The sequence below is a fragment of the Stegodyphus dumicola genome, chromosome 1 (assembly GCF_044657685.1).
Source record: "Stegodyphus dumicola isolate Sdum_Otavi_A_Nest chromosome 1, ASM4465768v1".
Taxonomy (NCBI): Eukaryota; Metazoa; Arthropoda; class Arachnida; order Araneae; family Eresidae; genus Stegodyphus; species Stegodyphus dumicola.
This window is the reverse complement of record NC_140768.1, coordinates 45530328-45556575: the sequence shown is the minus strand read 5'-3', so window position 1 is coordinate 45556575 and position 26248 is coordinate 45530328. Positions and strand designations below refer to the sequence as shown.

At 32.3% G+C, this 26248-nt stretch overlaps 1 protein-coding gene across 5 annotated transcripts in view; it reads right to left on the bottom strand.

Moving 5' to 3' along the window:
- LOC118188260 (irregular chiasm C-roughest protein-like) overlaps window positions 1-26248 on the bottom strand; it is an 824083-nt gene that overhangs the window by 43684 nt on the left and 754151 nt on the right. For all 5 annotated transcript variants that reach the window (XM_085814197.1, XM_085814196.1, XM_085814211.1 and 2 more), the window contains 5 exons: window positions 25060-25166; window positions 11902-12109; window positions 9453-9567; window positions 3737-3879; window positions 2233-2487 (listed from right to left, as the gene is read on the bottom strand). In XM_085814197.1, coding sequence (XP_085670323.1) covers window positions 2233-2487; window positions 3737-3879; window positions 9453-9567; window positions 11902-12109; window positions 25060-25166 — 828 coding nt within the window. The remainder of the gene's footprint in view (window positions 1-2232; window positions 2488-3736; window positions 3880-9452; window positions 9568-11901; window positions 12110-25059; window positions 25167-26248) is intronic.

Genomic DNA, 26248 nt, shown 5'->3' with positions numbered 1-26248 from the left:
CTTTAGTCATACATGTCGGCAAATAGCACAGAATGTAATATTTACACAGAAGAAAAGAGGAATTTCATCTACACAAAAATGGAAAAGAAATACTTTACGTGTAGATTAAGATAATAAATGCGGCATTCTTTCAACGCGCTGAGGTATGAAAACTGACCAGTTAGTCTCAAACAAACTGATACATTTTAAAAGTGTAAAATGTGAGTAATATAAAAATAATTTGCTTTCTATTAAACAATTCTCATTTCCAAGAGAAAATTAAATATCTATGAGAACGAACAGTTAATTGATTATATGTTGATAAATTTTCTTACCACTATAATCACAAAAGTTTTGCTATTATAAAATAATAAAGTATCAAGTTTTGTTAGGTAAGCCAAGATATTTCAAGTCTTGTTATGAGTTTGACAGAATAGTTAAAAGAAATTATGAAACTTAAAGAGCTATTACTATGCTTATGTGGAATTCTTTCGAGCAATCCATGCAGGAATGAAGACAATCGTTGAGTGTCACATGTCTCTAAAAACAAAATGGCCATCGTCTACAATGAAGAACAATTATCGACTCATTTTGCTGATTTGAGTGATTCAACAATTGCAATTCGTATGGCATTTTAACCAATGCCGTAAATGTTTTCAAACTTTAGTCTGTGGAATCTGAAATTCAAGATTTAATCATATCGTTGAGAGTTTTGTATTTCTTTAGAGAACAAGTGAATATATTCAAATTTTATTTCAGATATACCTGTGATGTTGAAGGAAATGAAAACCAATACGCTCTCACAGCTAAAGAAAATACCACAGAACAGCCTATTTTATGTTTTTTGAATCATTTACAATGTACTATGAAAAGCATAATTCAGTGTAAAGGACTCATATTTGAAGAAAAAAATATATAGAGCCGGTTAAATCATTTGATACTGAATAAAAGAATCAGTCTTATAACTTTATCAAGCCACGTAGTATGTAAGACCTTCAGACTGAGCACATTTGAAAGTGGAGAGAATCTCGATAAAGATTTAATAGAGCACATACTTGCACGTCCAATTACAAATGACAGCATGAACCCTTTGAATAATCATTTGATGAGTTCATTATATAATATTAATTTATAAGAGTTTATGATACTGGATTTACCGAAGCCTTACATAAAACTCCACGACAGACCAACCCTCATTCTTCAGAGTAAACAAATAAATAAAACTTATTATCACACTTACATCCCTGTTATTAGATCCTTTCACTCAAAAGTATCTAAATTAAGATCCTCATTCGACATCAAAAAATTTATAAATTTTTAGTACCGTACTGATATGATCTAGTAATTCACCAAATTTATTCATTAATTGTCTACTTAGAGCCCACTGACATCTAATATTAATTGACTGAGTTAATAAAGCTTATTTAAAATTTGATAGGTTTGTTAAATGCCATTATTTCTAAAGTGAAAGGATCCAAAATTTTGAAACTGTTCTACGAAGAACGTATATATAATGGTAACGCCTAATTCAATTCCATACTAGCCATAATAAAGTTAACAATATCTACAGTTATCAAAAACTGGCCGATGGTGAATATATTATTGCGCGAATGTAAAACAGTTATTCATATGTATTAATAATAACAATATAAATTACAGAAATAGAAATAAAATTGAAAGTAAAAAATACCAAAATTAGCAAAAGAAGAAAAATAATTCAGCATAAAAAATGAAATTATTTTTTTTAGAGATGAAAAATATAAACTATTTGAATTCACCGGGAACCAAACCAAGAAGAATTATGCTTGTTTCCAGGCGTCAACAGAAAAAAAAAAAAAAAAACACTGAAGTCTCAGTTACACAAGACGAAATGTAACGGAGACTTCAAAATCCAACAGATGGCTTACGTCTAACCTTGTCAAGAGCGCACTCAATGAAATGCTACTTACTTCCGAGGTCAAATAAATATTCATCTGCAATCCGCTAATCAATTCAAAAAGAAATCATCAGAAACCGAAGAAGAACAAAATAGCTAGTTTTATTATAAAATCCATTAGCAACACAAGGGAGTCCTAAACTCAAATCTCACTGAGCCCAAACATTACTAACATTTATGTAGTAAGCTTATCCTTACCACATACATTTAGTTCAGATCAATATTTTAATTAAATAATGAACTTTCTCAACAAGCTAACGATAGATTTAAAACAATTGGGAAAGAATATGACATATTTTAAAACGGTTATGTGGTACCTTTGATGAAGACCAAGACATCCGTCGATATTTCGGCGAAACCAGCTACTGTTGCTCGGCAAGTGTATTTGCCAGCTCTGTCAATGGTTAGTTGCGGAATCACCAGTCGAGATTCTGTACTAAGTACAGCGTCGGAGCCTTCGAAAGTCCACATTGTTTCAGGCTGAGGATTACCTTCAACATCACAGGACAATGAAACCTCAGATCCAATGTCAGCGGCCACGTTTTCGATTGTAGATCGAAATACCGGACCATCTACAAGAAAATTAGAAGCACATTTTATATATGTGGCAAAGCTGGAAATTAAAATATTACAATACATTAAATACAGCAAAGTACGCTGCACCAGCTATGCGTGTTTCAACTCAGCCTCAGACGCAATAAACTGAATTCATATATTACATATCATTGGGAGATAGTTAAAGTACAATTTGATAAACTTTTGAAAGAAGATAACTGAAACTTCGGTCTATAGTAGCAATCTGGAAATATATATAACATTATTAAGGGAATTACGTATTAAGGAAATCTTTGCCGCGTTTCGACCAATCATTAATCAACAGAATTCTCTTTCTTTATGGACTTCTGAAATTTTTTGTGACGGATAACGGTAGTTATTGCAGGCATTAATATTTGGAGTTTTCTTTGAAAAATATGTCTGATAAATATCAAGACTATGTTTTTATATAGCCTTTGTAATGCATACTAAACTGTGAAACGTTTTATTCCTTTTCCTCCAATGGATTCATTTACTTTTATTGCAATAAAAAGTTACAGCGAAGATACTTTCGTTGCGTTTTTAATATCGCTTTTTTTATGCTTCCGCAATCTACAGAATTTTAATACTCTTATATCGCAAATTAAACATTTAGGTATATCCTAGAATACAACCTCAGCTTTTGCTAATTTAATTTTACTACAGATAAAAATGTTTTAATTAGTTTTTGTAGTTCTGATTCGGTAAGATCAAATCCGCTTTTCAACAAATTATTGATTTTTAATTATTATTAATTAACACAAGCAATACACATGCCTCTCATAATTTGCATAATCAGAAAGGTCTAATCAGTTGCTATAATATGTATTCTTTTTAAATTTTTATACAGTTTATATATAATATTTCAGGCTCGGTAACAGAAACACAAGCCACCATTATAAAAAATATTATTGCCATATCTTATTCCATAAGAAATTTAAACACAGCGTGGAAACAGCAATATGAATAGAAAGAACATGAAACAACACGAAAGAAAAGAAATTGGTATTAGAAATGACATTCCAATGACAACCCTCAACACTTTTAAAGTGTAAAACGGAATCTTCCCATCCAATCATCATATCTTGTTAACTAGATCCATATAATGTTTTCTGAGCTCCATTTCATATTCACGGAGTGATGAATTAATAAACAATAAACGAAGAAAGAGAATTAAAATGCAGTCCTCTAACAGTAACCGGATACTTGAAGATGGACAGATGTATTAATGAATCAAGCACTACTTACACAGAACGTTGAGGGTGTGAGTAGACTTGGTGGTTCCCACGGCGTTGCTCACTTCGCAGCTGATGGTGTCCTTGTTATAATCACGTGTGACCCGTGAGATGACGTAGGTCGTGCTGTGGTCCCCTGGGATCACTTCATCGTTTCTGGAAAGGGGAAAAGAAAATCTGTTAGCAAACAAAACCGATACTAATGGTAGACAAAAGAATCGTTGTTGTTCATCGCTGAGGTCTTTCTTTGTCTTCGGTTCAATGCCAGCCACCAGCATGTTTATTATTTTCTTTCACCCTAGCTTTTATTACTTTAATTCTTGATGAGTATTTTCTAGTTACCCGCATCTCTACTAGAAGATACTGATGTTGTTCCTTATGGTAACACCACATTTTACATTGACGCTATTAACTAACCTGCTATTATACAAAATTATATACATATATGCAAGATAAAAAATATAAAAACAAACTTCTAATTTTAATTGGCTGTACCCATTTTTATTTTTTATTTAATTTGGGGACTTCATCTCTCTGTCTTAAAAACAGAGCTATAAGTCTAAACTACGTCATTCAAAGTAATCATGCGATTTTACGTAACGCTTAATGCAGGTGACTCTCGTTCTCTTCTCGCTTATGCGTTCATCCTGTTAAGACACTTCTGCTATCATCTATGTTCGCTTACATTGCCATAGTATAAAAATGTTCTTGAAATAAGCACGTTTGGAGTGTCAAGTGAATTGCGGCCACAAAATGTGAATTTAAATAAATATGGAATTTAATCCGGCTCGAATGTTTCTTCATCACGCTCTAAGGCACCAAGTCATTTATTACAATAAGAAAGCAGTTTTATTGTTTTATTTACATCTAAATTATAATTACATATTACTAATATACTTGCGTAATGCTTTAAAAATTATTCCTCTTTGCCATAATTATCACTAGAAATAGCTGACAATAAAATGGTAAACGAAATAGCTCAGAAATTATAACATTATCTATTTCAATATTTATCACTATATTTTACAGCGATCATTTATTTAATAGCTTCACTATTAATGAAATTCAATAGAAGCACCGAGGCTAAAATATTGTAGCACGCAAATTAAAGCTACATAATTAATAGCCTGACTAATGATTTACGTTTAATAGAAATTTGTAAAAGACTGTTGCGGTGTTAGAGGATAGATACGCAGCCAGTGAACTTAATATTCTAATAAGGCTACAATATTGAGTTAATTCGAATGACGTATTAGTATATTAGGCAAAATTACCACGAATACAAATTGTTGAAATATCTTTATAGGCAATAGAGTTGTTGATCAGTCTATTGGATATTTATTGATAACTTATTCGTTAGTTGTCTTAAAGTTATTATACAATAAATACAGACATAGAAGTATTTATAAAAGCACTTTAGAAGCTAAATGGAGCATAATAATGCAAGAATTTTTACAAGATTGATTATCTACATGCCCAAAATATATAATACATATATTTTTATAACGTATCGTTCTCTAAGTATGAAAAATAAGCTTAAAATAGTTTTAAAAATTATAATTAATGAAATTAACGAAATAAAATTTAGGAACTGAATTAAGACAGAGTTTTCTAAATAATTGCTTTACACTGCATCAGCAAACACTTTTCTTGTTTAAAATTTGTTTCCGTTTCATTGCGATCATGATTTGATTGCAATCGTTATGATTTTTCATCCGGACTCAAAAATTTATGAACGGAAGAAAAAAAGAGGTTGAATAAAAATTTATCAAACCAGAAAATGTTTGAAAATATTAATATAAGTAGTTTTAATCTTCCATCTTAAAAATAGCGACCATTTCACAAATGAACAGAGTTTCAATTAGCATTTGAATTGAAATAAGTTTTGTTTTTTTCATATTTTTTTAATCTCAGTTTGGCAAAAGTCGATTTTTATTCCTTTGCAAATTAAATACACCTTCTTTGCGTTTCAAAATATTTGTATTTTAGACCCCCTTTTAACCATTCTTCTTTTCCCACTTTCTTTCGGCAGGATGAGATCTCTTTAACTTGGTACACAAACGGCGTGCAAATCGATTTCGAGTTTCAGATTCTGTTTTTATGTTTTAAAAATTTTGGGGTGAAATTCGAACGGAAATATTTCCTTGCCTTCGCCCCGAGGCGAAAGGGAGAAAGGAATACATTTCGGAAAATGAAACAAAGTTCGATTGAGAAATGCCATCGCAGAACCGGCAACTTGAGAACGCAAACAAACGGAAAAGATGTGTTTTTAATTTCCTTACTTTGGGAAATAAAAAAGTCTTCTAGTCACTTATTGGTCTTTTGGTACGGTAGAATACACACCGCAGAAACTATACAATTTTAAGGAAAACTATTTATGTCTCTTCTAACTGGAGAAGAAACAAATCGAGAATTTTTTTCCCCTCTTTTGATCGATTGTTTAGCTGGAAGCAATCGTTGTGTTTCTAGAATGTAACCTTTCTCAGTCAGCGTTATAGTTTCAACGGTAAATGTTGACTGGGTCTTGCCATACATTTTTGTATGAATATTGACTTACTTGTTATATGTTGATAATTTTGCAGCATTTAAAAATGGAAATAGTTTTTAGCTTGTATAGTAAATCTCTACAATGTACCAAACAACATGCAGCGTACGCCTACGAAGTTTGAAATTTTTCAAAGCCATTCTCAATGATGCTGCGAGACCATTACAAACCGCAATGCATTTACGAATGAATTTGTTTCATTTTATGCAGCCTCGTGGATTCCGGGATAGAGACGAACAGTTCTTCCGAGCAGTGTAACTATTATCAAGTACTACAGAAGCTTTAGGAATGTGCTAAGACGAATATGACATTCGAATGCATTTATTACAAGAATAAATAGAGATAAAATCATTTTCTTTAGATCTCGAATTTTTTTAAAATTAAATCTAAAAACTATGCAGGCGTACTGTGGATGCACACAATTTTAATTTATTTGAAATTCTAATTTGTAATTAAAGGTTGATATCGGTGGTTTTGAACTTCCGATCAAGCTATGCCGAGTTAACAAACGTCTTTTGTTTCAAACCAAAACAAAGTTTAGCGTTTCTTAAAATGAAATTGTGAAGGGCGTTTATAATAAGCTTGTCAACAAGATCGAATTTCCCATCTAGCTCCAAGTATTAGCAAAATATTTCATACGTAGTCTTATTAAAAATCGCAATCATTCTTATAAGCAATTTAAGTACTCATTTTTATCAGATACATTATATAAAAACGTCAAAACAAGGTTACCGGGTTTAACCCAAGCAAGTTAAAAGAATTTTTTGTCATGAAATTGTAAGACATTTTACGCGGAGCTCTACGATTAGGTTTAAAATAAAGATTTCCATTTAAATTGGATTTAGACTGATTGTTTAAGAAAAATCAATTATGCAACTGACTTTTACTAATTTTAATCACCCCAGGCTACAATATTTTAAATAATTAATGAAAATATTATATTCTTACGAACTGCAAAATAACTGTATACAGACCCATAGTGCTCTTTATGAGAGACAAAAATTATTATATCTTAATGCTTAAGAGTACGTGACAAATTTAGTTATAATTAGAAATTTAATAATTGTTTGGATATTTTATTCTATTACTTCTTAATTAGACAAAGCATATGACTGTTACGACGCAGTAAAATCTTTAAAGGGATTTTTTGACATATTTCACTTTGAGAACACCCATACTCCGCTTTGAGAACCCAGTTTACACATATTAAAAAAATTCTTTTTTAAACATAGCTTAGTAGAAATACAGCTACTGGAATATTATGAAGTATTTATTGAGTAAATATTTTGCATTTTAAATTTAGTTATTTGATTTCAGTAGTCCCCATGTAAGAAATCTAAAATAAATCATAAAAGCATCTAAAAAATGCCTGTTTTGAGAAATAATAAATAATATCCCATTATTTTCAGCAGGAACAAAGTGTTTAAAATACAAATTCCACTCAGCAATTATGAAAAATATTAAAAATAATTAACTAAAACAATTTTTGTTGTCATAAATTGCAGCATTGGCAGGTAAATGATTAACTTTGATCTTAATACTCAAAGAAAAATTACTTTGTATTATAATAATAAAACTTAACACTTTATTACTATGAAGAATTAGTTTTCTTCTAATATTGCTGTTTATTTCAAAACCTCTTCATTACCTTTTTGTCTCCATTTTTAGGTTTAAAAGTACAAGAACAGGCAAGAATCTTTAAAATTTCGTCACTTTTCATGGGTGATAATGTTACTCGTTATTTTGTAGGATCTTAGTATTACTAGTAATGTTACGTCAGTAATATTACTTATTAATGTTAATTAATGGTGATAAATTACCCTAATTATATAAGCTACAAACTGTTACTGTATCCCTAGTTTACACTATTAGTTTCCGCATCCATAGTTTAGACTGATTGCTTGTTAGTTTAGATTAATAGTCTTCAAACTTTGTAGACTCACGGAACCCTTAGGATTATAATGTTTTCTGGGAACATCATCCTACCCTTAGAAGAATGTATTTTAAAATAATATTTAAAATAGATCAATATGTTATAGCACTAAAATAATATATAAAGTAGATCAATATGTAGTTATATTTATTAATGGGCTCTTATATAAAGATAATTAAACAAAAACAAAAGTATTGAATTTAAAAAAAAATTAACAGAAATATTAATGTAATTTACTTATTAATAACATTAACTCATACTCCAGGTGTCTCCAAACCTTGCATTATATTTAGTGATAGGGGTGTGCTTGCATGTTTTTACACTAGCTTTTCAAGTCTAGTTCTGTTGATGTTATCTGCTGTCGCATTTCATATCCTGCATTTAACTTGTTTCTACTGCATTTTGCTGTCATATGCGTTGCGAAAGATTTTGCACCCAAATGCCTTATTCCAATTTGAATTAAAATGTTTATAGCTGTGTGAGAAGCTTCTAGGCATTCTGCGTGAATCTACAGCCAAAGTTTGAGGAGCTGTATTTTCTTAAATTTAAATGTTCAATCTGTTTTCATGTTGATTAATTAACGCCTTTCCTTCACTGGCACATCGTTTGAATTATCATAATACAATATTGGACTTTTTATCTAATCATATTTAGTTTTTTTTTTTTTTTTTTTTTTTTTTTGCTAGGAAGTATTCTATTATAATTTTCTTCATTTGAAAAAGGTACTTCATTGTATACATTTTAACACTGTGGTCTAAATTCAGTTCATTTTCTATTAAAGAAAAGTCTTTAGTTTCGCAAAACACTGCATGTCATTCTCTTTAACGTATAATGACCACACATTAAGTTTCAAAAAATAATCTGTAAATAACAATATACTTATATTTTTTAGTTAATAATCACTAGCTAAGTAGTGCGAGTGCTTTACAACCTTCTTTCCGAATTTTTACTTTAACTCGTGAAACTCTGAGGTTTGACTTGCGGTTTGACCCCAGGGTTTCGCGGAACGCAACTCGAAGACAACTGGTTTAGACTATTTTAATTGTCGTTAAACTGCTTGTTATTTAAATAATGAGTTACTTAATAGAGTTCAAAAATTGATTTTTCTGTATGTCACCTTCAGTTTGATCTAAGTACATTTCAAACTTCTCCTGTATATGCACTTTTTCAGCAACTGTTCCAAAACTTCGTGAAGTTAAAACTACAGTGAATTATGTATTTTAATAATATAGATATTCATATGTTACGTACCTATACCATTTGATGTTGACATCAGCTGGATTGGCTACAGCTTCGCAGGTAAACTTCACATTATCGAGTTCCATAATCTTGTCTGCACTCACTTTCAGCGTAATTTCTGGAGGATCTGAAAAGAAACATCCATCTCTATTACCCACTTGTCACACGTAATGGCATCCGACCACCAGTAGTGATGCAGAGAAAATCCTCTTTGCAACTACGCCTCGAAAAACAAAGGATTTTTATTTTTTTCACTCCTTTCTTCGGTGAAAGGAACATTGATCTATAAGCTCATAGATACAAAGCCATTTCTGAAAATGCATCAATTTATTCTCCTCTGTTGCTACTATTGTATGTCTAGTCTAGACTAAGCTTTTAAGGTGCATATATATCTGTATAAATATATACATGAAAGATTTTTTTAACTGATACTCTCAGATACGTGAAGTGTGCCACTTGTTTGATAAAGTATACATAAAATCTAGCGACAGAGAATCTATTTCATATTTTTCTAACGTCTGGGCAATATGTTATTATAAAAAGAATGGTAAAATAAAAGAGTAAGAATTCCATGAAAAGGAAAAGAACATTAATCCCATTTACACAATATTATTTAATAAAATAGCTAAATGACTTACTGTCGGATGTATTAATTTATAAACATTAAAACCAAACAGAATTATCACAAATGAAACTCCATTAGATTATAAAGATTCTGTACTGTTTACTTCAAGTTACAGTTGAATGTGAAGAATCTTAAGAACTAATAAGCGAATAATCGCTTGAGTTCGTGAGACAGTAAATAAACTTGGAAAGGGTTAAAAGACCTTTTATTATTCAAATAAGATTTAACAGAACTCCGTCTTGGAGTTGTACAATATAGCCAAAACTCGGGCTTGAACTTAAGAAACTAAGAATTAAACTAAACTAATCTTAACTAAAGAGATATACCCGAAGCTATCAAACTTCTAACGGAGTTGGCCCCTTAACGCTAATTGACTGCGAAGATATCAAGGGCCTAAAGTACGGCCGAGCGTAATAATAGGTTAAGAGAACATAGCCTAAAAAGGCGGACGCGTGCTAACCAATATCTCTGGTTCTCTCTGACTAAGACAACAGAACTTCGCGGTTAAATACCACTCTTCCTCAATTTACATTTAGACGTGATTCTAAAACTACGTTCTGGCCGGAAGTGGTAAGTTGAAATTAAGAAGCGATAGGAAAGGAAGTTTAACTCAAAATTTAACTGTTAATAAAATTAACATAATTCTTACAAGATTAAGTTAAAATATGTTAATATGATAATAAACATGATAAAAGATAAGACGATGATAAGAATTGTGAAAATAAATTTTGATTGCTCTGTGTAATTTTGCTATCTAGTATGGTATACGGACGTAAAACTTATTATTTATTAATGAGCTCTTTATTAAGCCCATCATTTATTGAACCGCTTTTATTTTACCATGAAATTAGAATAAATATTAATAAAATAAGCATGATGAAATGTGTCATTATAGCATATTAAAGTACTAAATTTGCCTTTTTAAAGGATGAGAATCTAAAATCAGAAGCCTCCAAAATGCTTAAAGCTGCTATGGTTGCTTATTCTATATTTAACATTTTTATTTTAATATCAGATTTATGATGAAAGTTTGAAAACTACTTTGTATTTAAACGAATTCGACTTTATGTTATATTGATTAGTTTAATTTTGCTTTCAGACTGTCCAAATTTCTGTAGTCTTTCCCATTCACTATTTCCAGTAAAACGCAAGAATATTCAACAAACAAGCAGGTACTATGCCGAAAGCATCATTGATTCAGTTGACTGCATATATAACTATAGGCAGTCTTCCTTGAAATCCAGTAAATATTTAAGGGCGGCATTTCTTAGTAGGTGACTTAACTCAGATCATTCGCTGTTGAGTGTTACTAAAGTTTCGGAAATATTTGCCGTTTTTGGTAAGAGTTTGACTTCTCTAGTTAATTTGAATTTGGAATTAAAATTAAATTTAGATGTAAAAGTCTCCTTTAATTTTCTCTCTAACAGAAAGATTGAATTACTTGAAATTGAAATACTGTGTTTAATTTAATTAATTTTTTTTATTCAAACGAATTCCATTTTAGTTTTAAACAAAAGTATTATTAAATCAGTTTTGGAAACTGAATTAACTGAAACTAGGTTTCGCCTCCGCAGAAAACTTCGCATAAAAGATCATACAAGTTTTAATAAATTAACTAAGATCATTATAATTTTTAAAATCTTGTAAAGTATGAACATCATTATGTAAATTAGGATTTGCTTTCTATGAAAATAATCGACTACGTTAAGTAAAATCAGTTGCAGCTAAGTTGCAGCTAAAGAGTTGCAGCTAAAGATACTAGCTATATTGGTGTACAGCAACATTTACAGATATTTCAACGACGAACGACAAAACAACATAAAAATTAATTCTTACATTTTACTTCAAGACTGATTCTCGCGTGAAGGGGTTGAGTGAGAGCTGGATTTTCAGATCGACACGTGAAAGTTTTGCCATCGTGCTCTCTTCGAGGTGTGAGGGTCCATTTAAGGGCGGCATTCGCTCTTTTTCCGTCTCCAAGAAGTTGCGTCGTGTACTCGATGCCATCAGACACAACATTACCCTCACCATCTAACCATGTCAGCTGTTGGAAAGAGAAGAGAAAAAATTGTTTAATACATGTAAGTAAAGTAAAATACATATAGACAATGATGCAATATAAAGTATTATTTCAAAATAAAGTTTCATAAGATTTCGGGAAAAATATTTCACCAAAGACCATCAGTATTAATCATTAATAATTCAGAAAAATCAGCATATTGTTTTCTTAAGGGAAACAATATGCTGATGATTACAAAATTATAGCTGTTTCAATATTTTCTCCCTCCTTTCAGCATGCCTTCGTGGTGTATCGGTTAGCACACTTGGCGAGTATTCGAGAGGGCCAGGTCCGAGCGCCGGATAGGGCATTCCACATGTTTCAGCTTCCTGACATCGAAAATAACCTAACGACCTAACAACTTTAATCGCAATAAAGATGGAAATTATAGCAATTAAGTTATAACCTCTTAAACTACTGGCCTTCACTAATAACATAATCGTATAGTCCAGCTTCCATACTCCAGCACATTTTGGGACAAAGGTTTTTATTGTCATCAGCTTCTTGGCATCTTTCTCTTAAGAAATAAACCAAAAAAAAAAAAAAAAAAAAAAAAAAAGATGTCTTAGTATTCGTGGTGATCATCACTTGTTGATTTATGTTCTAACAACGTAATCTTTAGTTAAGATAAACACGCTTATAAGTTTATAAACACGTTTTTAAACTTAGTGGAAAGGATCTTCATCTTCTAGAAAAATATCTGCATTTCTCAGAGGCATAGCTGTACACCTGCTATTGAAATCCCATGTATTAAAAGCTTATTTTAAAATATGTAAAGGTTTAAGCTAACATATATTAAAAGCAATTCTGAAAAATTAATTTGCTAATCAGATTCATTTAGAAACTTTATCCAAGCACGAATTCTAAGAAATTTGTTAAACATTAATAAGAACTTCTTAGTTAATTTTAACATGGAATATGAATAATAAATTTCCTTTAAACTGTTTTATTTATCCTTTTTATATTTCTTCCCTGAAAAGCACAAATATTGTTAAGCTTATAAGGTATTTTTCCCGCCTTCCTAGCGTGCCTTCGTGGTGTAGTGGTTCTGCACGCTGGGCTGGTATTCCAGAGGTCCGTGGTTTGATTCCCAGCGAAGGCAATTGCTCATTTTTCATCTTGCCTCCTTCCAAAAATACCTAATGTCTCTACAGTGGCGCCCGAGCTAAAAGGTTGTTAGATGAGGATTCTCCACACCTAGGATTTGGCGATTGGGTCCCCTAAAAATCCCAGTCGCCCTTTAAAAGCGGGAGTATATAATGTATTTCTCCCGCCTTCCTAGCGTGCCTTTGTGGTGTAGTGGTTCTGCACGCTGAGCCGGTATTGCAGAGGTCCGTGGTTCGATTCCCGTTGGTCGAAGGCGTTGCTAATTTTTCAAAATCCTAATGTCTCTACAAGCTTTCCAAATGTGCACAAAAAAAATCGCATTTTACTAGCAAAGTAAGCTTACATTTATCATAAGATTATAACCGTTTCGTTTATTTAAAGCATATGATATTTGTTAACATGACGGAATTATTATTGTTTAGCTTGTAGTGTTCCTCCCTTTTATTCTACTAAACTACGTAGTGAGAAACATAGTGAACTACTAAGCGAATAATCGCTTAAGTCCGAGAACAGGAACGCAAACTCAAGAAGGGTTAATTACACTTTATTTTCTCCAAATAAAAATACACAATCTGCGCCTTTCTCAGGGCGTAAAACAAAGCCTCCAATTGGGCTTAACCTAAAATGTAAGAAATAAGAACTATCGAATGACTAACTAAAGAGATTTAGCTAAAGCTAACACAAATTCTAACCTATGGCCCGTAACATTAAATCAATTGGCGAAGCTATCAAAAGGCATGTAATACGGCAGAACATAGTAACAGTTAGAGAGACCTAGCCAATCGGCAAACGCGCGCTTTTTAGGAATCCTAACTGTCTCTCTCGAAGTCAGTGCAACTTTGACTTAAATACTACTTTCTACTTCTCATTTGCATTTAACACAATTCTAAAAATTATTCTGGTAAGGAATTGTAAGCTGAAGCTAGAAGAGATAGGAAAGCTTCATAAACTTAAAATAACTGTTATAAAACTAGGATAAACCTTACAAGCTGATAAAAATGTTCTCATGGTTTGATTTTGTTTTCAAAATTTATTGAAATAATGCAGGAAAACTAATTCCGCTAATTATGGAATTATTATCGTTTAGCTGATAAAAATTTTCGTATGGTTAGATTTTAAAAAAAATTATTGAAATAACGCAGGAAAGTTCATTTCGCTAATCTGTAAAATAATATTTTTTCTGACCAATTAAAATTAAAGCTCAAAACAAATTAGCCAATTGCGTCATTTCATAATTGGCATCGAAAATCTTAATACACTGTACTAACTAAAATGTCAGTAACAATGTTACTTAATAACTTTTTAAATTAAAATTTTAACAACGGTAACTAACTTTTAATTAATGAATAACTCAGCAATGGCTAAGTATAAAAGCCCGAATATGTATCCTTAATTTTCTATTTAAGGCCAGTCTGGAAAAGCAACTATTTAAAAATATTTAGGCTTATAAAAACTTAATACAAACCTAAATCTACCTAAATTTCTTCTAATTTAAAAGTCTACCTAAATTTCATATTAAATTTTAAAGAGCAGAAAAGTTGTAGTTTAATACTTTACTCAGTGTACTGGACCTTATAAAAAGAAAAAACGAAGGAAAGATAGATTGTATTTTTACGTTTCCAAGCAAGGAAATGATTCAAAGTGAATTATAGTCAAAGAAATGTTTTTGGCTGAAAGACAAGTACAGCATTTTTGAATTAAGATTTTCCTTTACGTTATTCCACTTATTTAAACTCTGGCTTAAGAATGCAGTACATGAATTTACGATTTCATTGGACACTAATCGACGCGAAGTGAAAAATTAACAAAAAAGAAAACGGAGACTGCTGGTAGCAAACACACTGAAAGAAGAGCACAAACCCCATACTTCCGAAAGAACAAAAGAGAAGAAAATAATTTTATTGTTAAATCTACAAGCACAAAATGTGCACATCCCGATTTGTTCTATTTTTTTCTGTTTCTCCAGAATCCAGCCCATTAGGGAATGAAGAAGAAAATCAGTTGGGGGTCAGGAGACGTAAAAGAAAAAGACTGAAGGCGGTCGAAAAACAAAACGGAACAAAACATTGGAAGTGCCGTTTTTTTTATTATTATTATTGCAGCCCCCTTTTAGGGGCAAAAATAAAAGAGAAAAAAAAAAGGGGTGGAAAAGAAAGACATTTAACTAGTGGAAGAAAATTGCGGATCGAGAGAGGCCGCTTCAAAATCTTTCTCAGCGTCTTTGGTGATACACGGTTGGTTTGTTTGTTTGTCGTTTTTCTTTTCTTCTCCTTTATTTTTTTTTTTTGTCGTACCAACCGAATGATTACTGGGTCCTCTCCCATCTCCTTAAACCTCTTCACCAAGACAACAGCCGCTTGATATTCCCTTTCTCTTTTCCGTTTTTATAAGGAGAAGGTCGTTTCTCCGGAGGAATTTTTTTTACCAATGTAAGGGAAAGCAACTTAATTTTCCAAACGCTAATTGGAGGTATAGCATAAACGGCTTCATTACGCAACCGTAAACGTTGAGCGATTGAGAAATAAAGTACGTGAAATACGCAGCGTAATTTTTGAGGTTACGTAGGCAAATCTTATGCGCTTAGGATTTCAGTCGTAAAATCTGTTTCAGTTCCGTGTAGGTTAAGTCTATGGATATGACAGATTATAGATTTATCGATTATATAGAAATCTATGCTTCAAGGAATAAAGAATAAATAAACTTAAGGATCTGAAGTGGAGTGTCCAAAATAAAGATTATATTATAGGGGTTTATTTTAATGTTCTAATAGTTATTTTTATATTTGATTAGGTTGTTTTTTACTCCTTTATCAACCATCTACAATTCCCTGCCAGCATGAGTTTTCAGGATCGTGTTTTATGTACATGAGGTAGAACCAGTATTTAAGTGGAAGTCTCGGTCACCTCATGCGACATGCGACGGAGGACGTGGGCACCATCCCTCTACCAATACGGTTAATCGGTATAGCGTCACGTACACCTTTATCTATTGTCTAGATACATGATACATAAGAACATACGGTAGCTAGAGATAGACTGTGCAGAAGATACATATATATTCAGATGCCTAAATACATCTTACTTAGAAACATGGGGTGCATGAGATGTATAAGGGGACATTCATAAAAACATACCTAAGGTGACACACATTGGGTGACGTAGGACAGCTTAGAAGCTCTTAGTAATGCGTGTTCTGACTTCTGGGCACGTCGTTTCTTTAAGCCTAATCTTACTATGTTCGGCCGTATTGTTACATGCCTGTTAATATCCGCCGGTGATCTTAAGTAAGAGCCAACTCTGTTAGTTTATGAGGTATTTCTCCCACCTTCTCGGCATGACTTCGTGGTGTGGTGGTCTGCACGCTGGGCGCGTATTCCAGAGGTCCGTGGTTCGATTCCCGGGAAAGCCTTATTTTCTATCTTGAGTTGAAAGCCCAAATAGAGGCTTACTGTAATCCCGAGAAGGGGGCCATCTTGCCATCTATCATCGAGTTGGAATAAAGAATAAATTAATCCTTCCTTGGATTTGTCATTGGCTTACAGAACAAATAAGTCGCTACACAGTTCTTCAATATTCTAGTTCTCAAGGATTTCCAAATAAACTAGGATATTACGATATAACCATCTAAAATCTTTTTCAGTGTTTCTATACATAACACGATGCTTTATGTAATATTTTCCTTTTTGATTTCAATTAAGATTGAAAAAAAGTTATTTTCGTTATTTCTGTTTTTATATAAATACCAGTTGCATGTGCTTCGCATTAGAAAGCAAACTAAATAAGAAAAAAGTAAAAATTCAGATTGTAATATGCCGCATATAAAAAACGTTAACAAAAACAATTTAAAAATAAATTACAGTACATAAACAATTTGAATATTTAGAAACTATACAAACATTGTGCATTATCTGTTAAGTAAAAGTAACATGTACAGCTGTCAACTTATAAAAGTGGATCTTTATATTTGAATAAAACTAAAATTTAACTCTAAAAAAATTTCAGTTTTACAAGCTTCACGTTTCTTAATGCATTTTGTTTTTTTCAACGTAAATCATATAAAGAGAAAAATATCAAAAATTTTCAAACATATAATTAACTAGAGTAAAATTAAAGAAATACAGAATCTTACAAACTATATGTCAAAAAATTTCGTCATAATTATTAGATTTACTTTTTTAAAAAATGGCAACTGATCTACCATAGAGTGTTAGCAACCCATTTTATTTATGATACTAATGATACAAATTGCTGCAAAATGTTGTCAAGAGACAGAGTAATAATTTTTTTTTAGTAATAATTTTTTTTTAAAGTTACTTATTCAGCACTGTATTTAGTACTAACATAAAAGGAAATTAAACAGACACTGAGAATTTTTAATTTTTTAACGTCTTCTGCCTCTCGATTCTTTTCCAAAGTTCTTTGCCTTCTTTATGCATTGTTGCTTAAGAATTTTGTCATAGCTTACATTTGAAGCTATTCGTTACTATTTTGATGCAGGTTCTTAGAAAACAGTTAGCTACTTTACCCAAGAACTCTTAAGATCAGTTTACTTTATAACGTACTTTCTTCATCCTTCCAGCACGCCTTCGTGGTGTAAACGGTAGCGCACTCCGCGCGTTCTCGGGAGGTTCAGGTTCGAGTCCCGGCAAGGGCATTGCGGATTTCTTTAGTTTTCTCACATGGAATAATTCTAAAACATTCTACAGAGGCGTCCGAACTAATTTGGCAGCACCACGATTTCGAGATTAGGGCCGTTCAATCTCGTACACTCTTTAATTGGGGGGGGGATATATAAGGTATTTTCTCCCTTCTCTTCGTATGCCTTCTGGTATTACAGTAGCACGCTCGGCACGTATTCGAGAGGTCCAGGTTCAAGTCCCGGTGAGGACACTGCTCATTTTTCATGTCTTCTGCTTTAAAAATTGATACTTCAACTTCTTCAAAGTTCTTTCATTTGATGCAATACTCTATTAAATAGAATCAAGTCTACTCATCAAAACGCTATTTTCTACTAAATATTAGTAAAAGATTATTAAAATTAGTAAAAGATTTGAATGCATGTGCAATCTAGTGTAAATCTAAATTGGTGAGAGTATAATCAAGAGAAAGAATCGGAAGAACATAATATTCGCAAAGGCAACCAAAATGCATAGAATATAAATATTAAATTTGACTGAAAGATGAAGTCTTTAAGGGCTTTCGTTTTCCATATTTCCTGGACAGCTATCTTGTAGTTTCTAGTTTGTCTACAAAACTTAGCAAAGAACCTTTTTATAAGTAATGAGGAAATTAACCGATCTTCTGCTTGATTTCAATCACAGCTGTGGAAAAGACGAATAGTCAGTCGTATTAGATAAAAGAAATGAATGATGAGTTTAAAAATGTCATTGTTTTCGAATATCTGTAGCTGATTTAAAATATTCAATTGTTCTGAAGAAAGGTTACAAAAATGTTTGTTTGATTAATTACGTTTTAGTTGGTTTCGTCATAACTTACACAATGTAAGTTTTTATAGAACTTACATAGCCTGCATCTTACTAAATACATCAAGTATAGTAGCCTGCATCTTACTAAAGCTTAACTTATTGTTGGTTACCATAGAATTTATTGAAGTTTAATTACAACGAAGAAGATGGTCCCTTACGGTCCCAGATGACCTGCATCTTAAAAGGGCAGGGTCATCAGATGTTGCTTTGACTATTCTTAAAGAAGCTAGTCTATTGATGCTAGATATTACAACTAATGCTATGTATTATATTAATTTAACACCATTTTCTTTAAAAATCTCCACAACTACAAATTTAGCCTTTGATAAAGAAATGCACCTCTGCAAGGAAATTTAATTAAACATCAGTGTACATAAATACGATAATAATGATATAAATTTTAGGAAAGTATCAATATAATCGATACAAGGTAAGAATCAAAGGAAATAGCCATATTAGAGGAGCATAAAACTACCAGTACATTCCTGAGTATCGATATATCGGAAACACTGCAACTCCTTCGATTCCTTATAAAATAATAAAAATTGGGGGAAAAAGTAGGGGAATGTTATGCTGTGCTAAAGGATTCATCTATATTTCAATATGGAAGGGAAGAGAGTGTTTCAAAATTTTAAACCTTCCACAGCGAAATCTCAAACCCAGATCAATACAAAGCTCATTTGCCGAGGCATTTTAATACTGGAGAAAAAGAAGACCAATTTATCCCTCCCTCCTTTCAGCCTCTTCCTCTCTCCCACTCTCACATCCCCTTCTGCCGAAGCAATAATTAAGCGAGGTGACAGACGTTCTGCGGTGTGCTTAAATCTCCACTAATGAGCGAGCCTAGCCTTCGCCATCTGGAATCTTCGAGAAGTCCCACCACCTCCTCCACCCTCGTCATCACCCACCAGACTCTGCAACGTTCTAATTTGCTACAAAACAACAGCTTGAGCCACGTGTATACTTTACGCTATCTAATTTGAGCCCTTTAAAGGGGCGTAGGAAATCGCGAGAATAATGAAAAAAAAAATGGTAAGGAAAAAATATTAAAGATGATAGGTAGCCTCCAATGGATCCTGATCAAACGACCCTCTGAAAACAGCAACTCTTTCCCCCACTGATGTTCCTGCATTCCCACCACTTTAACAGTTTTGTTTGGTTTCAGGTAATCAACCTAGGTTTTAACTCACTCAGAAAATGATGCCACCCCATTAAGACTTATAATTTTTTAAGTCCTTCAAAAAGACCCTTATTAGAGGTTTTGTTTTTCTTTTTTTGCTATCTTATAAGATAGAGGAGATGTAATATGAGAAGCTCAGTTAAGCGATTTTTTCCCCTCTCGCAAGCAGGTATTTTGGAGACAAATTAAAAGTAGCTTAACATGAGAGAAAATTCAGGTGCTTGAGATTTTTAGGGAGATCTTCGTAAGTCACGTGTGTGTACACAAATTAGACAGCGTACTTAATATTATTTTTTTCCAGCATTTTTGTAGCGCTAATTTCCACTTTCAAGAATACGTGTGTGTAGAAGAAAGCAAATAAAGCTCATTCATCAAAGGGAAAAGCGTAACACTCTGTCTAATATGCTTAGGTAAAAAAGAACTTTCTATTTAGGAAGCTTGAATCAAGAAGCAATTTTACCAGTTTCAGACGATGCTCTGTTTTTTCCCCTTCGCCGAAACAAAGTATTTGAGAAGTATGCAGAATTATTTAATAATTACTAGAAACTACGTGTTTTATCTTTTATAAGTAATGATTGTCACCCAGAGATATTTTTTATGGGAAATTCGTGTTTCCTGATGTGATTAATGGAAATTGTTTTTGAGAAATACACGTATTAACCAAAGAGTTTGCGGCTAAGACACAATTGCATATGTCTAAACATAGAAATCAAATGCTGTATATGCTATCCATATCCTTTTCATAATAAAAAAGAGGACAAGTTTTTAACCTTTATTTAGAGTCCATTTAGATTTTTCTGGCTTCTCAGCTATGACACTCTTTCATGGTAGTCCAACACTTACTCCCCCCCTTTTTTCCCCCAAGGGAAAATCAGGCAAGTAAGGAACTGTAAGATTTGTTTGGTTCCCCTCCGATCTAGGATCTTAAGCGTATCGTACAGTGAACCCAAACGATAATTTTACCAAACACTATTATAAAAATCAAAACCTCTGATCTCATACAGACTCAGCTTGAAATTCTTCTCAAAAAGTAAGATTTAATTAAAAAGTGATATTTTTACAACAAAACAATTTCCAACAAACGGAGTTCAATATCAGACAATTGATTTATATTTTTAATGCTGTTATTATGTTTGAAATTCTTTCGAACTTTTAGAGCACTTCAACGGTACCTAAAAGCACAGGAAACACATACAAATATTGACGAAGAATGCAGATATACCCTTTTACAGTGGCCGTACGATATTTCACAACTATGCCACAGGCTTCAGTTCGATCTGAAACATCATTTACAACAATCAAGGACACTGAGACAGCAATAGCACCGCACTTACCAGATTCGTCAACAAACATCACCACAAGACAGCAACAGTAAGCTAACACCAGATTCGCCAAGTTTTTATTTATTTTTTTAAAAATAAGTTTACCCAAATAACAAATTAAAGCAGTTATTTGATTCCCAAAATTATTAAATGCCAACCCTTTTCTCGTATCGAGGAAAAAAAAAGAGCTTTTTTTTTATCGACCTTCTTACGTTTTTATCTACATACAAAATGTACAACGTAATCATGATAAAAGCAATTGCAAATAAAAAGATAATTACACTAAAAATATGAACAAAATGGTTCAGTAGATTTATGTTTTATTATTTTGTGCATTACTATTATTTTTAACTTTAAGTATACAAATACACTTTCAGAAAACAAATCGCAGAATCCCTAATTGCATAAAAGCTCCGTTTTAATTCACGTCTGCGTTTGAGGTAATAGTGCAATTTTTTTTAATACTTGTTATGAAATAGCTTAATTCTTAAATTCTCATTCAATCAATTAATCTCATTAAAAATTCTTAACCTCTTTCTTATTTACGCAGTAAATTATTTGTTTTCATCATGTAAGACAAGAAAGGAGACAATAATGTTGGGTTGGTAATAACTTTTATTTTCAGATATTTCTCTGGGATGATTTCAAATTTCAAAACTTAGCTTACATATGTATTTTCATTAAGACTTGTGCTTGAACAAGTTCATTAAAACTTGTCCATCAATTCAGTCAACTCTTCTTGAATCATAATATAAAGACGGATATATCGCTCTTCAGCGGTATATCCCATCATATTCATACTTTTTATAGTCGTATTCATACTATTTTTATATTGCATTAATTGTATGATTTTTTAAAAATACATTGTTGATTTTTAATATGCATTAAATAATAGTGCATACGTTTTCTTTTTTAATACATGACTCATGAGACATGAGATAATTCTTTATATCAATATACAATTAATTATTAATTTTAATAATTTTTTGGTAATCAAGGGGATTTTTATTATGTCCATAAATTGCCGCCGCATATTCCGTTACTGACCTCCAATAAACCTCTCGATAATGAATGACCTCTTTAAAATTCAATCAATATACCCAAAAAGGTCAGGACAGACCCAGTTGGAAACCCCTGTCTTGTACTACCAAATTTTCAACTTTAACCTAACCATTGTTCTTAAAAACAAGTAAGCTTTAATTATTTGCTGCTGCTGCTGCGACGTATCTCAACTCTCTGACAGTAACATCATAACAAGCCCCCCAAATTCATCATGCAAGGATTGCACCTGTTGCCGGTAAGAGTCCTGAGCACCATTCACGTGACAGAACGACTTCGCTCAATTCCACTCCAATTTTAATGGAAAGATCCCCCGGTTCCGAAGGCCTCCCTCCCCTCTTTCCCTACCATCAGGCTCGTGACTTTTCCTACGAGCAAGCTCTCGACAAGACGTTTGGCTCACCGCAAGTTTAAAGTGTCCCCAAGCCACATAGACTCGATACATTTATAAACATCCATGTCTTCTCGGAGATTCGAACCCGGGCCCATCGGTACGGCAGTCAGCGTCCCTAACCACTATCCTGGTTGGGCCCGGCTGTTCTAATTATTTTTCTCTTGTAGATGTTAGTTAAGATCATTCAGATATATATTTATTTTTATAAACTCAAAAAATAGTGAATTAAGTTCAGCATTAAAGTTAAATTCTCTCTCTCATTTTTTCTTACAAATGTAAGAATGAATGAAATTACTTTTTTTTTCTTTTTGATAAGTTACAGAAACTGCAAAAACGTTTCTCTATTAGCAATCGAAAACTGCTTATTTCTGTTTACAGTTTCAAATTATTAAATAAATTCAGAAAAAAATTCTAAAAATAAAATTCTAATATTTAAAATTAATTAACCTTTGATCAAGGAAATGAATTGTACTTAAATATATTATATTTAAGCTCCTTACTTTTCAAATTTCAAAATAAAATTCTTTAAATTTTCTTATCAAAGCAATTATTTTCAGTCACTGATAAATTTTAAACAGCATTAAAATTTAATGCAATGTATCCAAATTACTATTTGTTATCTCTTTCACCAGTAAAAGGCTATTAGTTTTCAGAAACAAATCAACCATGTTCAAATAATTGGAAAATAAAAGAAAAATTTTCATTTAGCCTATCATCTCATTTTACATTTTCAATTTAAAAAATATACAATTTCTAAATGAAATGTATTCTTATATATCTTTGTAAAAACTAAAACCTTTTCAAATGTTTATTATAAATCTCTGAAATTCATGTTTCATTTGTTATGAAAGGATTTACCAGAACCTTCACAAAAATTGCAAGAGGAATAAATACGAAAATGCTACTATTTTATTATAATACAGACTGATTTTTATATTCCATTATGTTTCAAGCATTAGATATATTTTCATTTTTCGAAATATATAACTAGTGATAGATAAAAGCTCAAAGAAGAAATTTATGTTAGGGTATTATTATGTATTATAGAATTTCATTAAAAAATATCGGTATCTATTTTTTTTCTTGGTACTTCAGACTTCAATTTATTTGCCAAAAAAACTTTCTCATTATAAAAATATGTTATTATAAAGTCAAAAATCTTTGTTATTCATTTTATTTTATTTTTCTCAAAACTCAAAATGTATTGAATAGTGCTTTTAGTTTATGTTTTCCTGTAACTGTAGAATTGGGTATTGTCTGTAGTGACAAACAATCATAATGGCAAGTAGATGGAGCAGATTTTATACAGTTATTGAAAGTGAAGATATAAGGTATTTCTCCCGCCTTCTTAGTATGCCTTCGTGGTGTAATGGTCAGCACACTCGGCACGCATTCGAGAGGTCCGAGGTTCGAGTTCCGGCGAGCGCATTGCTCATTTTTCATGACTCCTGCTTCGAAATAACCTAATGTTTCAACAGTGGTGCCCGAACTAAAATCAAAGGTTGTGGATGACGATTCTCCACCACCAGGATTTGTCGATTGGGTCCCCTAATCCCCAGTCGTCCTTTAAAAGGGGGAGTATATAAGGTATTTCTCCCGCCTTCTTAGCATGCCTTCGTGGTGCAGTGGCCAGCACACTCGGCACGTATTCGAGAGGTATTTTCCCGCTTCGAAACAACCTAATGCCTCTACAAAGATATGAGGAAACATACCTTTGTGGCAGCTGGAGTTGGACTTCAAAATATCCATTAAGAAACCCCAGTTTGGATTCCGCATAAAATACTTCTGTAAATTATATTAAATTTTCTCACAAGAAGAAAAGCATTTCGCCATATATCACATAGAAACACAAATGGGAGATAAGATACTCTCCACGAAGAAGGATAATTGGAAGATAAAACAATTGAAGATACTCTCCAAAGAAATATTTGCTTAGAAAATTAATAAAACCTCCTCTATTACAGAATATGCCGAAGCTAAATAGGAAGCAAATTACATCGGTCTTCTAGGTAATAAGAACTGATCAAAGCAATTTGAAATTTCACATATTATTTACACTGCATGCATGCAATTTCTAACAATAAATGCTATAAAATTACAAAATTGTTAAAGATTGAATGAATATTGAATGTAAAAGATTGAAAGAATTAATGAAATAAAGGCAATAAATAACTTATTTTTTAATTTGTTTTCCATAACTATTCGTAGATATTTAAATGTGTACAAATGTAAAATAAAAGAAGAATGCTAGCTGCGTTATAAGAAAAAACTATATTTTATAACTATATTTTAGCCTTAAATATCAAAAGTTATCTATTCTTAAGAAAACATTTATGTTTTCAGAAAACGAATATAATTATGGCAGTGATATAGAAGCATATATTTTACCTCTGCTGGTGGTTTTCCTGCGTGTGATTCGCATGTCAGCTCTACTGTCATGCCAGCAGTCGTTCGGAGAAAGTCGCCTTGTACTATTTTCGGTGGCTCTGGTGGAACTAAGGGGAGAAAAACAAAATTTAGCCTATCAAGATCGCATTTGTACAATACCATAAGAACATGTTAGAAAATGAAAGCACATTTTTATTTATATATTTAATAATAGACAGAAATTTGTATTTTTTCTTAAAAGTTTGCATATTTCATAGTTATGCTACCTGACATTTAAAATGTCTCAGTGAACTTCAAAGGTCAATTGAAACGCCTTAAAACTTAAAGCTTTAACATTCTCTGAGATGCCATATGAAGAACTGAAGTAAAGCAAAAGTTAAAAGGGTGTTTTAATTCTGTGTGTATATATAAAAGGGTAGGTAATTTGTGTCAAAACAAGCATTTATCTAAGAAAGAAATGCTTTCGTGTATGAATTTACAAAGAACTTTTATGTACGAAACATCTACGAAAACAACTGCACATCTGGCCCATTCTTACAAATAGAATTCGAACACGGGACACAATTTCCAGTGCACAACAATTTTAACTTTTAGGTCACTGATGATGAAGAAATGAAGTTGTAATGCGTTAGTCTTCTCGTAATAACTAAGGGACATAACATGTATCTAACAGTCCGGACCAGCTGTAGTTAATATGTATTTAATTTAATTGTACAACCGTCATTACGCATTTCAACAATGAACACATTATACATGACAATAACAGTACCTCCTTGTAAGAAACAGCAACCTTGCCGTGCTCAGGACAAATTAGTTGTTAGCATTTTCCCCTTAGTCTCCACCATGTACCTTCTTTCCATGTTCTGGTCCTTCTTCTCCGGTATTCCTCACTTAGTCACTTCCCGGAGGACACAGCAGCACTAAGCTCTAAATGTAATCAGTACCCGGAGGACAGAGTACTAAGCCCCCTGTTTGATCCTGTAGATGGAATCTACAGGATCCAACAGGTTGAAGAGCACCTAACTCAGTGAGCCAGCTATTCCGTCGATGACGTAAAGTAAAAAAGTCCAATCAGCTAGCTTATAGTTTCTTCTCAATCAAATCACTCCATAAAATACATAATGGATATAGTTTCCGGTTTCTGTTTCGGGCAAATGGATAAGTTTGCTGCATAGGCTCTTAGCACCTC